At 51.1% G+C, this 17063-nt stretch overlaps 1 protein-coding gene across 2 annotated transcripts in view; it reads right to left on the reverse strand.

Annotated features, from left to right (window-relative positions):
• Positions 1-16858, reverse strand: part of TFAP2A (transcription factor AP-2 alpha) — an 18201-nt gene extending 1343 nt beyond the window's left edge. Inside the window, exons 1-7 of one of the 2 annotated variants that reach the window (XM_040249232.1) lie at positions 16776-16858; positions 11805-12239; positions 8653-8704; positions 6390-6621; positions 4322-4440; positions 2245-2386; positions 1-326 (exon numbers count right to left, since the gene is read on the reverse strand). The exon at positions 1-326 is cut by the window's left edge and continues 1343 nt beyond it. In XM_040249232.1, the coding sequence (XP_040105166.1) occupies positions 38-326; positions 2245-2386; positions 4322-4440; positions 6390-6621; positions 8653-8704; positions 11805-12239; positions 16776-16826 (1320 nt within the window). In that variant the 5' untranslated portion in view covers positions 16827-16858 and the 3' untranslated portion in view covers positions 1-37. Of the gene's footprint in view, positions 327-2244; positions 2387-4321; positions 4441-6389; positions 6622-8652; positions 8705-11804; positions 12240-13461; positions 14373-16775 lie in introns of those variants that run through there. The other variant, XM_040249233.1, reaches the window with a different exon arrangement.
• Between the last annotated feature and the right edge of the window lie 205 nt (positions 16859-17063).

Consider the following 17063-nt stretch of genomic DNA (forward strand, 5'->3'; position numbering starts at 1 on the left):
GCGCGCGCGGCGGGGCGGGCGGGGCGGGAGGAGAGCCTCACTTTCTGTGTTTCTCCTCTTTGTCACTGCTTTTGGCGCTGTTGTCCGTGTGGCTGTTGGGGTTGTTGCTGAGGTACATTTTGTCCATGGCCTTGAGGGCCTCGGTGAGATAGTTCTGCAGGGCCGTAACCGCGGCGCACACCGCCGGGCTGCCGAAGCCGTGGGAGATGAGGTTGAAGTGGGTCAAACAGCTCTGGATGCCCGGCTCCAGGATGGGGTTGGGCCGCGAGTTCCCCAGGGGCGATCGGTCCTGGGCCAGCAGGTCGGTGAACTCCTTGCAGATCTGTCTGCAGCGCAAGCAGGGCAGAGAGACAGAGGGTGAGGCTCCGTGGGAGCACAACCAGCAGCGAGACAAGACCTTCCTCCCTGCAACCAGCTCTGTCTGCAGGACAGCTGACCTGACTCAGGGCCCCCGAGACAGACCAGGGGTGCAGGGCACAGCTGGGCAGACACAGCCACTTCTCAGGAGCCATCCACACATCTCCTGCTCCTTACACACTTCCACTAACGCCCCCCTCTCTCTTTCCACCTGTGTGTCTCTCACCTCTCAGCTGCACCAAACTTTTTTTTTTCCTTTGCTGTGCCCTGTGGCATGTGGACTCTTAGTTCCTGCACCAGGAATCGAACCCGGTGCCCCCTGCAGTGGAAGCACAGAGTCTTAACCACTGGACTGCCAGGGAAGTCCTGAACCAAATTTCTAACCCCCATTTCTCACTCACACCAGGCATCCCTGACATAGGAAAACACTTCACCCATCGGGAGAGAAAGGAAGGTGAGTAGGAAAGGCAGGGAGTCAGAAACACAAGCATCTCTTCCACAGCCAATAGCCCGCACCCATCAGCTGTCCTGCTCAAAATACTGTAGAGACCCTCTTCCCTGACCTTCCAGCGTGACCTGGAAGTCTGAGGTCTGGGGGCATGAATTCTCCACTCATTCACCTTCAAATCAGGGTGGGTGTGGACAAGGAAGGCAAAACTTTTCTCGGGATTGCTTTACTCTTAAAAAATAAAAGGCACTTCAATACCCAAGTGTGGGGATAATTCAGTGGTTTGGGGAAGCAGAAATAAGACATTTCAATCTCCCCTGCCACCTCCTTTCCCATGCATCTCCACCCCCCACCCCCACCGCCCCCCCACCCCCACCGCCCCACCACCCCCCACCCACCGCCACCAAAAAAAATGTCTAGGTAAAACTGTGAGTGTGAGTGTGCTTAGGAAGCTAAGAGAAGAGGGAAAAGTTGAAATACAGGTGATGAGGCCTACAGGGGTAGCTCAATCTCTGAATCTGGGAAGCTAGGACTGGCTGGGGCCTTCCGGAGGCAGCAGCAGCCGCCTTTGGGTGGGGGCTTTGGGCAGGGGGCTTCACAGGACGGAGGCAGAATGGCGAGTACTGGCTGGCTGCCTCCCCCAAGGCCAGTTGATGTCTCCCCAGGCTAGAAAGTGCCCCGCCAGAGGCCTCAGCCTCTGGCCTCTGGATCCAAGCCCTCCTGGGACATCGTCTTTGATAATTACGGGCTTCCCAACAAGCCTTTTAATTTCCAGAAAACATATCAAAACAGTCATTTTCTTTTCACACACCACCTGGAGAAGCCTATTCAGCCCAGGCACCAATGGGAATATAACTTGGGCCATTTTGAAACTGATTTGACATCTCGCCTGTAGGCTAGAACTTGTGGGCTGTGAGTGTGCAGCACTTTCGAGGAGGTCGAGAAAGCAAGGCAAGAAATGGGAGAAGGGATTAGGGTGGAAACTAGGCCAGCTTCTGACCCGAACATTTTGCAAGCCACTAGCTTAATCCTTGCCCTTGGAGAACCTATTGATAAGAGACAAAAACTGACACAGGCAAGTCTGTCCACTCCTTTAAGAACTTGGTTCTGGTTTTCCTGAAATAACATAGTCACAAAGCCACACTCAGCTTCCCTCACATCCCCACTGTACCCCATTCCCATACATGCTCATTTTTTTTTTTTTAATGAGAAGGTAGGGCAGAAGGGAGGGGAAAGAGGGAAATACACACTCATAATCTTCCTTGTATTTCCTCTTTAAGCTCCATCATAGTTTATAAGATTGTGTTGTAATTTCAGCGTTTACAACAACAAAACTGATTAACGCAAAAGGAAAAGAGGCCAAAAGTGAGAGCAAAGATGATTTTGATGTTTCTCTTTGACAGTGAGACACAGAGACCCCGAAGAGGTAAATGTCTTACTTTGTAGCCAGGAGCATGTTTTTTCTTGTCACTTGCTCATTGGGATCGGAATGTTGTCGGTTGAGAAATTCAGCTACTGCTTTGGCAGGAAATTCGGTTTCGCACACGTACCCAAAGTCCCTGGCTAGGTGGACAGCTTCTCCTGGCAAGAGGAGGAAGGAGAGGGCAAAAGAATGAAAAAAGCTGAGATCAAGACTTGCAGCTCCCTTATTTTCTTAACCCAGCTGTCGCAGGAAACACAAACGACTTGTTTCCCCACTTCAGGCATTTTCTTTCCCTCTCTGTAGGGCTCTAGCAGATGCATTTCTCAGGGAAAATGGCCACTTACCCTAGAAGGCCAAGATGATTTGAAAATGTAGATTCCATCACCTCCCCACGCAGCCTCATCCCCCACCCTGATGACATTCTCCCACCTTCTCTTTTAAAACGTTTCTTGTGTTCCAGCCTCACACCTATCAACGTGTTCATAAAATGATATTCATAATTACTTCTTGAGCTTTTCTGCAAGGGAACGACTCAGGGTTTACATTTTAACTTTATCGCATATAATTATCTGTTCATCCAAACCGATTAACCAAGAGGATTTGAGGGTCACTCCACTGAGTCTGTCTGTGTTGTTGATTTTCAAATCTTTGGTTTTAATTTCCTGAACCAGTTGGTTTTTACTGCAGGGCTTCCTGCCATTAGCTCCAGCTCCGGAAGAACGCATGCGCCAATTAGAGCATCAAAGCCCTCTCCGCGGAGCTTGTTTCCATAAAATGGAGCGGATCACAAACAATAACAGTTCTCCAGAAACTGCCTCCCTGCTATGGGACTCAACCCCCAGACCCATGCACACTCTCACACTACACCCAAAGTCATTACTACTATTTTTTTTTGCGTATAATGCTTTCGGGGTCTGAATGGTGGGTTCCCAGGGCCCCGGTATTATTTTTAATACAGTGCTACTGTAGATAAGTTTCTGCAACTGAACGATTGCTTATTCCTTAACAGTTACATGAGTTATCATTTTTGACACCATTAACAAATGGTTCACAGGATTTCTCCTCAAATTTGTGTTTTTAAATATTTTAAAAATTATTTACAATGTGAGAACCTGAATTGTTATACAATATATCCTCAAATACAAGATATAAGTAAGATAAAGTGCCATCTTTAAATATAAATGGTGGTTTTGAAATCTGCACCATAACTTAAGTTCCTTTTTTTCCTACTGGCATGAGACATTTCCAACAGAACACAAAGGAAAATGCAAGAGAACTATACATTCATTCCAACACACCCAAACTTTAGCCAATTTATTATCAGACAAACTTAACAAGGATCTGGAGGAGGTACGAATGTGACTACCATAACTGGACTGTGGCATATATTGAAAGGGAGTGAGGACAGGGTGAGCCTTTGTTGTGAGGGGTTTAGAAGCCTCTGTGTGTGTGTGTGTGTGTGTGTGTGTGTGCGCGCGCGCGTGCGCACGCGCTTAAAAAACTGTCATGAGAAACTTTTTGCAATGCTTATTTCTTTTTTCTTTTCCTATCCAAATAACTCAAAGTCTAAAACTGTTCATTTTTCTTCCTCTCCAGTAGAGAAGCACAGTTAAATGAGAGATAAGGGAGCATATGTTTGGAAAACAAAAACCTGAAAGGGCATATAACCCTGAGCTTTCAGGATGGTCTTAAATCAGGATGCAGGTCAAAGATTCCCAAATTAATTCAGGAAGTAATGGTCACGCATTTCTCAAACGCAGATGTCAGAGTAGCTTAAGTGATTTACTGCTGAGCTCCATAAAGGAGACAGGAACTTGAAGAGTATGCAGTTCTTAAATTTTCACATTGTTTAGGTCAAAACTGGGCTGGGGCAGGGGGTGTAATTTGGTAGCAGAGGGGAAGAGGAAAGGAGGACAGGACTAAATGCAAATAGTTTTTTCACATGCAAGAATTCCGTTCACTTCCAGCTACGTTCTCTGGAAAAAAATGAAACTGCACAATTGACACAAAATATAACCAAACATCTGGCCATTGAATAGCATCCACTTTCCCAGGAGAAACTTCCCTTCTTGTTAGCAAGGGAACTCGCTTACCCTCTACTAGTGATGTGAGCAGGGTGACATTGGCAGCTTTACGCCTCCCTGCTGGCAGATTTAATCCTATTTTGTCCAGTTTTTCTCTTAAAGATCTTCCTCCATTTTTAGACTTCGCCCTGTTTCACAAATATATGTGAGAAATGGATTTAGAAAACATTCAGTTGCTCTGCATCCCACTGTACTCATTTTGACAACTTCCTAAAATGTGCTTTTAAAAATTAAGAATCCTGGCCCCTAGATATATAAGGAAAGGAAACCTGGGAAGGAAAGATCATAGGAGATGCATGCTTGCTAGATTGTAAAGCACCCTCTGTGTTCACTTATTACTGCAACTATGGTAGCAGGTTAGAAGGTTTTGATTTCCCAACTCTCTAAAGAAGAACCACAAACAAATAAACACAGTTCTCATCTCCAGGGTGTGAAGTATTTTTGAGTTCAACTGATTACTGTATATTTTCCCTGTTGTTACAATCACACAAATCCCAATGGGGTCTTTAAATTGTCTTTGCTAGATCTGCTGTGAGCCTGTTCAGAGTAACCAAAGTTATCATCACTCTCAGGTTTCTTGCTCGGCTTCAGCCCCAGTGGGAAATTCATTTCACCAACTGTTTACATGCCATGTCACCAGCCTAACTGGAAATGTCAAAAATTGATATCAGCCTTTACAAATGTCACTGAATTCAGAGACAGTGGAGGTGGTTCTAAATAGATGTCTAAATAGACTCCCATAATCAGAAAGTGGTTAAGATAAATTGTTTAAATAAAACAGCAAATTAATTAATTTCAGATTTTATTCCCTACTCAAGTGCTCTTTAATTGTGTGGATTAGATTATACTCCCCTAGGTAAACAGTCTCCAATACTGGGGATGGGGGAAGGGGTAGGAAGAGGCAGCGGCAGATTTAGATGTGTCAGTGAAAGATTTCAAAGGGACAGCAAATGACTGTGAAGGAGGAAGAAAAGAGTAGAACAGCTGATGCTAAAATCTGTCCAAAAATGGTTCTGTAAGCCTTTGTACAGGATATACCCATCACGGCAGAACTCCGGGTCTGTATACAGCTATATGTATACATGTCAAAGAATGAAGTTTGGGGCCCACTTTATTAAAAACTAGAAAGAAGTAGGAAATATCTGGGACCGTTCAACGCAAGACCCACCAAACACAACCTGGCTGGGACCCCAGGAAGTAAAAAGCCCACAGGAGGGACAAACTGCCCTCAGGGAAGGTGCTTCACCTCGCTGACCCTCATAAAATCTTATCTAGGAAACGAATCATTCCAACCTCGCGCGCCTCGAGATGAGAATTCCTGACCACGTAAGCAACCTGCAGTCGTAGGTAGCGACCGCACAAAACGCACGTAACCATGCCTTGTACGTAACCGTGCCTTGCACGCAGGCTGGCACGTGCGGACGCGGCACGTGCGGACGCGGCGCATCCGAATTATTAGCCCAAGTCCCTCGGGCCCGTGAGGCCTGGGGGGACGGGAACGCGGGGGCGTGGCGCGCTGACTCTAAAACCATCGTCTTCTGCTTAAAACCCTATTCAAGGGCCGCAAGCCCTCTGCGATCAGAGACCCTGCATGCAGGCAAGGCAAAGTGAGCAGCCCGAGATGAAGTTTTCCTAGGCCTGCGACACGGGCGCGAGGAGGGAACAGGCGGGTGCACGGCGCCCCGCGGCTGCCGCGGCCGGGACTGAGTCCACCGCGGCCGGGACTGAGTCCACCGCGGAGCGAGCTGCGCGTGCGCGCGGGGAGGGGCGGGGGTCGGCCGAGCGCCGGGTGAGCGCGCCGCGCCGGCCGCGCGCCCCTGGAACGACGGAGCGCGCGCGGGCGGGCGGGCAAGCGGCGGAGTGCGCAGGCGCGCGTCGCATCGCCCCGCCCACCCCACCCCAGCTCCCACCCACTCGGTTCTACGCTCTTTCTCCCCGCCCCTTTCTTTTCCCGCGGAGGGCGGGCCCTGGCGCGAAGCCCGTTGGCGTCACCGCCCCGGCGCAGGCGCAGTGCTTCTCCCCGCCCCTCTCTCCACGGCTGCGGGGCGGGGCTGGGCGGGGCCGTGCCGGGCCTCACCTCCTCAGCACTCCGCCCAGCAGCGAAGCGTTGAGACACTCGGGCGGTGAGAGGCGCCGCTGTACTTCCGCCACCGTGACCTTGTACTTCGAGGTGGAGCTGAGGAGCGAGAGGCGACCCGGAACTGAACAGAAGACTTCGTTGGGGTTCACGACGCCGCCAAAGAGGTTGTCCTTGTTGATGGGGATGGAGGAGACGGCGTTGCTGTTGGACTTGGACAGGGACACGGGGCCTGCGGAGACACATGGGGAGGCCGCGTGTGGGCGCCAGGGAGCCCTGTGGAGCCCCGGGCCCCTCGCCCCAGGCCTGCGCCGCCACCAACCCCCCTTCACCCGCTTCTCCTCCAGCCCCGAAAATCCCATGGCTCCTTCCCCACCTCCCCTAGTCCCTCCGGCTCCATCCCTGTAGGGAGTGGAAGCCTGAGCCCCTCGGCGCGTCCCCCCCCCCCGGCGACCCCGCCCCGCCAGCCCGGCCCGTCCTTCCGCCGGGACCCCTTCGCCCTTTAACCGCTGGGGTGCTGTCTAGAGGTGCTGGTGAGGCGGTGACCCTCTCGCCTCTCCGCATCGGAGGACACTGGGCCCAGAGCCGAGAAAAAAGCCCCGTGTGCACTCAGGGTGGGGTGCGGGGGAGGCGAGGGCTGCTTCAGTGTTGGGGAGAAACTGTTCAAAGACCCATAATTAAAATCAGCCAAGAGTCTCCACGGCTAAAGCCGCCTGTAAAAATGAGCATCTCAGTCATGGCACCGAAGCCGAGAAGTGGTGGATTCAAGTTGTCACACAGCGCACACGCCCCAGCCTTTTGATAAATAGTCCTTTCCTTCCCCCCCTCCCCTTTACGTTTATCTATGAAAAGCGGTTTTGGAAGTCCATGCCAAGCCCAGTTATGAATTGAGAAAAGAAAAAAAAAAGGATAAACAGGCCTACCATGGAATACTAGCAATGTGTTCTTTGACGAGCAAAGAGTTAACAGTCCCTATGCTTAAGCGCCTTCTTTGGGGGAGGGGTGAGGATATATTCTTACTAGTTAAAATCACAAGCTCTTCATTGTTGGATTCCCCCATACTTGGGGAAAAAAAAAAAATTCAAGGCCAGCAGGAAGTGGACCAACACGTTACATTTCTAACACCAATATAATTCAGATGCATTCACAACCATTTAAATAAAGTATGCATTTGTATTAAAATTCCACATGGAGACATACTACATAATACATGCTTATCTCAGTACTCTCTTTTTAATAGGGATATTTTAGACCCATGGGGGGGGGGGCTCTAGGTTTTGGATAGATCACTTGTGACATTAATAGCTCTGGGGAGGCTAATAGAGACAATAGGAGTTAAACGAACTCTTGAGAGATTACTAATAAAAGAGCCAATTATCATGTCGACTTGGAAAGAGCATCTCTTAAGATTTATCCCTTGCACATCTAATTTGACGTGACAAAGACTTCACAGATGCAAAAATGAAACTTTAAACTCGCTAACAATATACTGATTGGGGTTAGAAATGAGAACAGTTTTATATAGCATCATCCTCTGGTGGTGCCTAGAATCCTGAAATGTAACGTTACCACTATAACCAAGGGGGGGGAAAAAAAGCTGCTGTGAATAGCATTTAATCCAGTAAACTTTATTTTACTCACTAAACACAACATAAATTACAAATCTATCCAAATCACTTGACACTTTTAAAAAACAATTTCTCATCAGAACAATTATGCTAATAAACCTGACATCTTCAAGAGGCTCATTTTAACCAAAAGCCAAATTTTTGCTAACCTAATTCACAAAGTTTAAAAAACCCTTCAACACCTAATGAGAAAGTCAGTATAACAACTTGAAGGTTTTTTTCCCCTCTGCCAAGGAGTGCTGTCTTTATCATCTGCCCCCAGATTTACTTGCATCGTTGTTAGCATGATGCGCTTCCTATAACACTCATGGCCACTCAGGCAGTGGATTAACTAAACTGTTAAAGCTGTTTCAAAATTGAAATGCCACTTCCAAATCTGCTCAACTATTACCCATTTCATGTGTTTGTCCAGATATCATTAAACTAAATTAAATGGTCAGGTCATAAATCAGAACAAAGCTAGCCTGTTGCCATTACTAAATCATTTGAGCATTGCTGTTCTATGCCTATCTATTCGCTAATACTGAGCCTTTAGGAAATCCTACTTGAAAAAAAATAAACACACCTCTGCAAGTTCTTTTAAATAACACTGTGCCTGTAAGGACATGCTTGGAATGCAGAAGGAAATGGCTTACCTTTCTTAATTACAGTTTGATCTGGGATGTTAATACCCGGGTCTTCTACATGCTGCAACAAAAGGATACACATGGATGTAAGTGTATAATCAAAACAAAAGGAAATGAATATTTCGAGCAAGATAGGGGGAGGGGAAGGCGGAGAATCGAAATCCCCCCTCCCATCTGGTGACATTTATATATAAACATCTCATCTTGGCTTATTGGAATTTGGAGCTTTGCAGCTCAAGAGGTTTCACTGTACACCCACAGCCAATTTCTCGACCCCCAGCAAATAATCCACATTTGAAGGAGGTGGGAGTGGGGAACAAAACTTTCTTTGGAAATTAAATCGAGTTTGGGAACACCTAATCTTTCTCACAGCCTGCTCAACCTTTCAAAATACACCTAGCTTTAGTTTGGCGCCTCAGCGGCTTCGGACTTCAGCGATTTCACTGTTCAGGCAGCAAAAGCCAGAGAGACACAATAGAAATGACAGAGGCGGGAGTGGCCTGGGAGTACCGAAAACGTTTTAGGTGATGTGATAAAGAGCTAACATGTTTGTGCACCTTCACTTACAGAGAAACAAACAAAAAATTTAAGCACTAAATTGAATATCAAATATCAAATTGGATATGAAAACGATAAAAAGAAGGGAGGGAGGAGCCTTTGAGGTTTCCCTGCTGTGTCCAACAGCAGATTTGTTAGTGTGGCCTTCTTTCTTCCTTTTTTTTTTTTTTTTACAGATGGGTGGGTATACGTATGTGCTACAGTCAAAACGTGATTAGAAAGTAAAATGAAATCATGTTTTCTAATGCAGAAACTGACAGGCAATATAATGTCTGGCTGTGTTTACAAATTAGCACCAGGGCTGCTGAGATAGAAGATTTCACAATCGTTACCAAACGCAGGCATTACCATTTAAAAAAACTATTACTTCCTTCTCTAGTCTTTGTCCAACAATAATACTGATTCGAACATTTTCCATTCTGTCTTGGATTTATGCTCCTGTTAATTGTGCCTGATCGCAATGATTCCGGGTGGATGGTACTAAGTTGCTTTATTACAGGTTTTATTATACTCAATGCTCTCATTTGTAACTTGCCTAAAGTGCTTCTGGATTTAAGTATAATTAAATTGAGAAATGTTCAGAAATGACTACTGCTGCAGTTCTTGTGTTTTAACTATATGGGGAAATATGATCCCTTTATGCATGCACCCTAAACCCATAAAGTAAATGTAGTGTGGCATAATACTTTTATTTGTGTTATTTCTAGACCTTGTCCATACAGGGAAGACTGTTAAGTTTAAAACCCCACTGAGATATTAATGATTAAATAATTTTCACCATCGATTTGATTTTCTTAAATATTTGGCATTCGTTCTCATTAAAGGTTAACTGTTGCAGCAATGGGAAAATTGAAAACAACCCTTTTCCTGACCCAAATTCCTTTGAAAGAATTTTCTCTTAAAAGGCTGGGGGAGAAAAGAGGAAGAGCAGCAACTGGGTTTCCTTGTTTTTATTTGATCTTTTGGTTAATTTCTCCTATAGGCCAATTTCACCACAAAGAGAGACTATACAGGTGTTAAGAATTCACACCAGCCGCTTTGGAATTTTTTGCAAAGTAGAGCAATTCTAATTCACAGTAGGTTTAAAAAGCTTGCAACGTTATTTTGCAATTCAAATATTTCCAAGGAGCAGACTAGGATCAGGACTCAGAGACTCTTCAGGAAGGGGAAGATCAAATGGTCACAACTTCCAAGTTTGTTTTTTAATGGCCCTTCTCCCAACTATTCCACCTCTCATTTTACTTTCCAAGAAATGCACTGTGTAATATGTTTCTAAAACCATGTATGAAAACACACACATATGCATGCACACAAGACTTACTAAACCCCACACTGGATCAAATGCCTACTTTCCTGCTTTCCATGCTAGGCTGCTAAACATAACCAACAAATTTCAGTGATTAACTAGGCCAAATGAGAGATGTAATAAATTTTCTATTTCCCTATGTAACTTAAATAATGTTTTAAATTCACCAAGCAAGCAGGTAAGTTCATCTGACCATTTTCTTTGCAATCTAATGCAGTAATCATTAAACTGTCAACGGACATATTGCTGCAATATTTGATGCAGTAATTTGAAATAGCATTTTAGCAAAAATCACATCCAGATACATTTCCTCTCCAAAGAAAAGCAGCATTAACAGAGCCTTTACAGCTTTAATAAAATTATTGGCTTGTTCTAATTCCATTTCAGGAAGGTTGTGAGGAAACCATAAATATGTAGAATTGAAGCAGAGATGCTGGTTTAAATTTAATTTCAGAAAGTATTTTCAAATTATCAATAGCCTGGTTTGCATTGCCAAAGAGTAAATGTGCTAATACCATGCTTATTTAGAAATCATCGAAAACTGCATTTATTGATAACTGAATTAGAACTCAAAGACTGCATTGCCCAATAGTCTCAAAACATTAAAGTAATATGGGGGTGTAGCAGGTCTTGATGGGCGTTGGGAACCCAGCTAATGATTTATGAGGTCAGCACTTAGCACCCCTAGGAAGAGAAAAAAGGCTGCATTTAATGTCCTCCTGTTCGGATTTGCCACTTAGTATTCTTTAATCAGGGTAGGGTATACACGTAACTTTCAAAGACCCCCTAGCACTCATAAAATCCGGCCAAAATAATTTTCTTCGTGTGTCTTTTACACTTTCTTTTAAATCGATAGGGCATTTAAATGAGCTCTTTGGATCCACTCTAACACGTCTTTCAGGACTGGGAGAAGCCCCCACGTCAGACATAGCGGCGGAATCAGATCCTCTCATAATCGAAACAGTTTACTGTCGCCGAGAGGCGAAGGTAGAGTCCACGGTGACACTCGTCTGATTTATAAATGGTAACGCAGGCATTGTTTGAAGGAGCTCTGCGAACCATTGTTCTCCCGGCCGAACTCTCAACTACTTTTGAATCTTTGGCATGCGGTTGTCTAGGTGGGTGCTCAAAGGGTCCACCCGATAAAACAAAAGATTTGGAGAAAGTAAACAGAGGGGAGGAGGAAAGCCCAGTCCCCGGAGCTGGACGTTCCAGGGGGGGACCCTTTCCCGGGCGTGGGTGAGCGGGGACAGCGTTTGCTCTCCCGCCGCCCGCGCGCCCGCGCGCGGCCTCTTACCGGCACGTCCTCGATGGCGTGAGGTAAGGAGTGGATCGGGAGGTCTCCGAGTCCGGAGCCAAGCCCGTGGGGGCCGTGCAGGAGGTCCTCGTGCCGCCGGTAGTCCCTGCGAGGATCCAGGCCCGACAGCTGGTGGGGCAGCCCCCGGTGCGTGTGCAGGAGCCCAGACTCCTGGCTCTGCCTCTGACCGGGCCAGCCCGGGTGCTGCGGCTGCGGCTGGGCGTGCAGGGGGTTCAGGCTGTAGGGGTCGTTGACGTGGGAGTAAGGATCTTGCGACTGGGGGTAGATAGGCTGGTAGGGCGGGGGGAAGTAGGGGGGCTGGAAGTCGGCATTGGGGGTATGGGACAGCGGCGGGGCGCTCGTGTAGGGAGATTGACCTACAGTGCCCAGCTGGGGCAACCGTGCCGTCCCGTTGCTGGCGCCGTCGTGACGGTCCTGGAAGAGAGCGAGGCCAAGGTGAGAGAAGACGGCATCAGGCGTCGGGCCACTCCGCCAGGCTGCGTGCGAAACCGCCCGGCCGGGCCGCAGGCCGCCGCGAGGAACCAGCCCTCCGCGCGGCTTTGGCAGAAAATTCTCCAAAAGCGAAACGGGCCCTTCCTTCCCCAATCGCAGGGAATTTTCGCCGATGCCAATCGAGGGGGCATCAAAGACTCTCCTTAGGCGTTTCTTGCAAAGGGGGAAAAAAGGCAGAACCCGGACTACAGCCCGCTCAGCAGCAGAGGGAAACCTCCCTTAAGCAAAATTAAAATGCCTAGTAAATATTAAACAGCTAGAAGCGGCCTTTTCTCTGTCCCTGGGTTTGAACCTGCCCGCCACGGCGTTATTGTTTACCCTGTTCCATTTATTTGGAGGGGGAAAAAATCATGTCCATTCAAAGACCATTACCATTTCATGACTATTTAAATAGAAACATATTTCGTAGAGAGGCTGTAAGGAAAGCCCACGTTAAAATTACCAGCTCAAATAAGGTTTTTAACTGCGGGATTGGGGGCTGTCTTTTCCGCTTCCTCACTTAGGAGCCTTTTTCTGGACAGAGTCGATTTATGAGAGCGACGGGGGAAAGGGGGACTTCAAGTAAAGGTTTAAAATGCAAAGATTCAGCCTTATATTGGGTTTAAAAGAGAGGTGCGCCCCGGGGCGGAGGCCCCCGCCCCTTCCACCCCAGCCCCAAAGGGCAGAAGAAACGCCTGACTTCTGTTCCTCTATTGCAATTCGTTTGCAAAACAAGCGAACGGAGTTGATTCCCGGGAACGCGAACCCTCGGAGGTTCAGCCCTGGGCCTCGGGGGGGAAGAAGGGGCACGCCGGGCAGCGTTTTTCCTACATCCGGATTAAGCATCAGATGTTGAGCACGTCTCGGGAGCAAGTGAAGAGGCGAGGAAATACAGATGAACGCGGAGAGAAAACACGCTGAGGAAGTAGCGGCGAGGTAGGTGTGCGAGCCGGGAGAGGTAGCGCGGGGGTGAGGAGGGGACCGCGTTCGACTGAAGGATGGAAGAGAGGGAGAAAAACGGGGATGGGGGTGGGAAATGCAAACGAGGAAAGGCGGGCGCCCTGAAGGAAAACCGGGCGAGGACCCCGAGGTCTCGCTCCGCAGCCCCAGGTTTCCAAACTAGGATTCCTAAGGAGGCAGGGGTGGGGGTGGGGATGGGACTCACCATAGCTGAAAAACTGTGAACTAACATCTGCGAAGAGTCTGGGGTAACGAGTCAGGGTGGAAAACAACAAGCAAGCGCGGAGAGCCCGGCTGCCCCGCCGCCCGAGCGCGCCCCACACAAAAGGCGCCCCGCGCCACCCAGGACTCCGGTCACCGCGCCGCCGCTCCCCCGGGCGCCCGAGCCCCGCTCTGGTCCATCCGAACTTGAACCACCGATTCGAGCGGCGCCTTCAGCTGGTCGAACCCACGGTCTCTATCCTGCCGCGATCGGGTAGGATTCAAAGTTCCTTAAAAAATTGGGGAAAAAAAAAAAAAAAACCCAAAAAGGAAAAAAAGCAAAAAAAAAAAAAAAAAGGAAAGAAAAGTGTGTGTGTCTGTGTCTGTGTGTGTGCGCGCGTGTTCCTTAATCCGTGTCTCCCCCTCTTTTCTGAGCCGCGGCTTCGCTTGAGCTTCTAATAACCGCGCTGGGCAGCGTTCCTGGAGCCTCCTAATAGCAGATATTCATGACTATTAATATTACACGAATACTTAATAAGGGAAGAATGCCTGGAAATCGAGCGTGAAGCGGAGAGGCAACTCGCGCCGGAGCCGGCTCTCAATGCAGTCCATTGACGGGAGCCTCAGTGTAGCAAATCGGAGGTGGGGAGAGGCAGCGCGAGAGACAAAAAGCGGGCGAGAGAGGCAGCGGGCGAGCGCGCGGGGGGCCGCGGCGCGGCGGCTGGCGAATCACAGGGAAGGGGCAACATTTTAAAAGGCTGCAGGGTAGGCCAAAGCGAAAGAGAAAGAGGGAAACGGGGAGACCGAGCGCGAGCGCACGGAGAGGGGGAGAGTGTGTCTTGCGTGCGTGTGTGAGAAAGAAAGTGTGGGCGCGAGAGAGGAGCCGGGAGTGGGGAGAGGGGAGGGAGAGCCCGGGAGGAGGGGGGGAGGAGGCAGGGGAGGGGAGGGGAGAGGAGGGGGCCGCGCCGGAGCGCGCGGAGGGGGAGGCCGCGGGGGAGGGGGAGGGGAGAGGAAGCGGGCGAGGACAATCAGACCTAAAAGGCTGGGGCAGACCTCGGCATGCCGCGGGGGACGCGCGGCGCGGCCGGGCGCTCCCGGAGACCGCGGCCGGGCGTTCGAAGGGCTCTCGGCCTCCGAGCTGCGGCCGGCCGGGCCTCTCCGGCCGCGGGCTCCTCCGCTCCGCAGCCGGGCCTGGGGCGCGGGGTCCGGCCGCTCGCCGCCGTGCGGCTTCTCCATGGCCCGGCGCCCCGCCCGGGTCCGACTCTCGCCTGGGCCGCCGCTCTCTTGCTTCCCGCGGCCTCCTGGGACCGGCCGCTCTGCGCCGCCGGCCGCCCCGCCCTCGGCTCTCCCGGGCCGGGGCTCGCGAAGGAGGGGCGGAGGTTGGGGGGAGGCACAGGACCGCGGCCCGGGGCGCGCAGAGACGCGAGGCGGCCCAGCCCGGGCGCCGCTGGCACGGGCTCCCCTCTCCCGGCGCAAACCCGTCCGACTGGCTGGGCCACTCCCGCCCGACGCACCCCCGGATGACACGGCTCGCTCTCCCCCGGCTGCCGCTACCAGTCTGCCCGCCGGGGTGTCGGAACAAGCGGCACCTCGCCTCCTGCATGTCCCTGCAGAGCCCGGAATAATTAGCCCCGAGCCGGCTCGGAAACCCGAAATCCCTGCTCCGGCGCTTGCCACCGCGAAGTTGTTGAAACAGCCTTAGCTCTGTTTTCTCCTCTTTCTCTCGCTTCTCTTTTTTTTTTTCCTTCCCTTTGCTCTCACTCACACGCACATGCACACGACGCGGCCCCACAGGGGCCCCCCTATGGGGGTGCAAGTTCATCGCTTCCCACCTGGGTCCCCCGGGCGCCTCGCGCCACTTTGGACCCCGCTCGCCGGGGCTTTCGGCCTTCGAGAAGGGGGATGCCCGAGCCCAAGGCCACGGCCCGAGGAGGCTTAGGAGCCCGCTGTCACCCCGACCGGTGCGCAAAGGGCCCCCCCGGCCCTGAAAACAAAGCGACGGGTCTGACATGGAGTCAGTCTCTGCACCCCGCACCAGCCAAGCCACGAGTCCCCAGCTAAGCAACCAACCCCTTGGCATGTCATTCCGTGCCCCATTCACAGGGGGAAGGAAGGGCGAAACAGGAGGGACTGGGAAAGGAAAAAGAATTAAAATAGTCCACGGAGAGGAGAGGAGGAGGGAACGGGGGACACGTCGTTCACCCGAGCCCAGAGTCTCATTTCAAGTGAAGACCCCCGCCGCGCCCCGCACAGACCTCTACGCTCCACATTCCCAGCTCCAAATGCCAAAAAGAGAGAAAGAGAAGGGGGGGAGGGGGGAGCCAAAGCCGGGACTGCCACCTACTATTTACGTAGGTAGTCTCTAGCGGCGGCCCCCTCCCCAGCCCACCTCCCGTGATTCATCGGCTCTTTCTAGCGGGGGGCTAGAAGGAGGTTGGGGCAGCTGCCGCCAGGCCCGTGGTCCTGGGGCTTCCCCGGCTGCCCACGAAGCCGAGCTCCCGGGACTGTGGGTTTTGAAACGGGCTTCAAGGCGGCGCGCTCTATCGGCCGGGCGGGCTCCGCGCACCGGAGGCTGTGGGTAGCCCCGCCGGGATTCCCACGGTCACGCAGCTGAGGGCGCGGCGGCCAGCAGGCTCCCGCCTCCACCCCAGGGATGCGCCGACCCAGTAGCACAGAGCGAGAAGCTGCCTAGAACTTCTCGAATAACGCAGGGTACTGGAGGAAGCCCCGCAGCCGTTCGGGAGGGGAGTGCTCTCAAACTGAACCGGCTCACAGGGAGGTGCGCCCCCGCTCAGAGCGCAGGCTGCGGGCCCCTTCTCCAAAAGGGAGGGGGCCTTTTTAAAGCGAGTTGGGTGGAGGAGTGGTAGAAAGGAAGGAAAGAATGAAGAAATAATGTTAAAGATCAGAGACAAAGAATTAAAGAGGGAAAGGGGTTTTCCCTTTCTCTTTCTGGTGACCTGGGCCCTCAGAAGCTCGTTGGAGAGACAAGCAGAGTTCAGAGACGCCTGCCCAATTGCCAGCAATGACTTCAAAAACCCACGCTCGTCTACCCTTAGCCACACTCAAAACTGGTCCGGAGAAAATCGGGGTAGGGGGGGAGTGGGACAGGGGGGTGCGAAGGAAGAGAATGAAAGACGGAAACGTCCTCAGCCTTCCTAGCCAGCTTCTCCCCTGCGCTCTTCGGGCGAATCGGAGAGGCGGACGCTGCGCTGGGCAAAGTTTGTCCCACCCGCCTCTCGCAGCTGGCGGCGAGGAGAGGAGGGAAGCGGAGCTCCGAGCCTGCAGCCGCGGGAGAGACTGCACCCGCGCCGCGCTTACCTCGCAGTCCTCGTACTTGATGTTGTCCGTCAGTTTCCAAAGCATTTTCATGGATCGGCGTGAATGGGTTTGGCCCTTCTCCGCCTCGCACCCAAGTGGAGCTACTCTCTGGGTAAGCGCAAAGTGTCGGCTGCGGGCGGCGAGCGCAGGAGGAGGGGGAGGGCGAAGAGGAGGAGGGTGAGGAGGAGGAGGAGGGTGAGGAGGAGGAGGCGAGGAGGGAAGGAGCTCCCGTGTGCGCTCGGAGATCTCCCTCTAATGGTAGAAACTTTTCCCTTTTCCTGCTCTTTA

The sequence above is a fragment of the Oryx dammah genome, unplaced genomic scaffold, assembly GCF_014754425.2.
Source record: "Oryx dammah isolate SB20612 unplaced genomic scaffold, SCBI_Odam_1.1 HiC_scaffold_11, whole genome shotgun sequence".
NCBI classification, from domain to species: Eukaryota; Metazoa; Chordata; class Mammalia; order Artiodactyla; family Bovidae; genus Oryx; species Oryx dammah.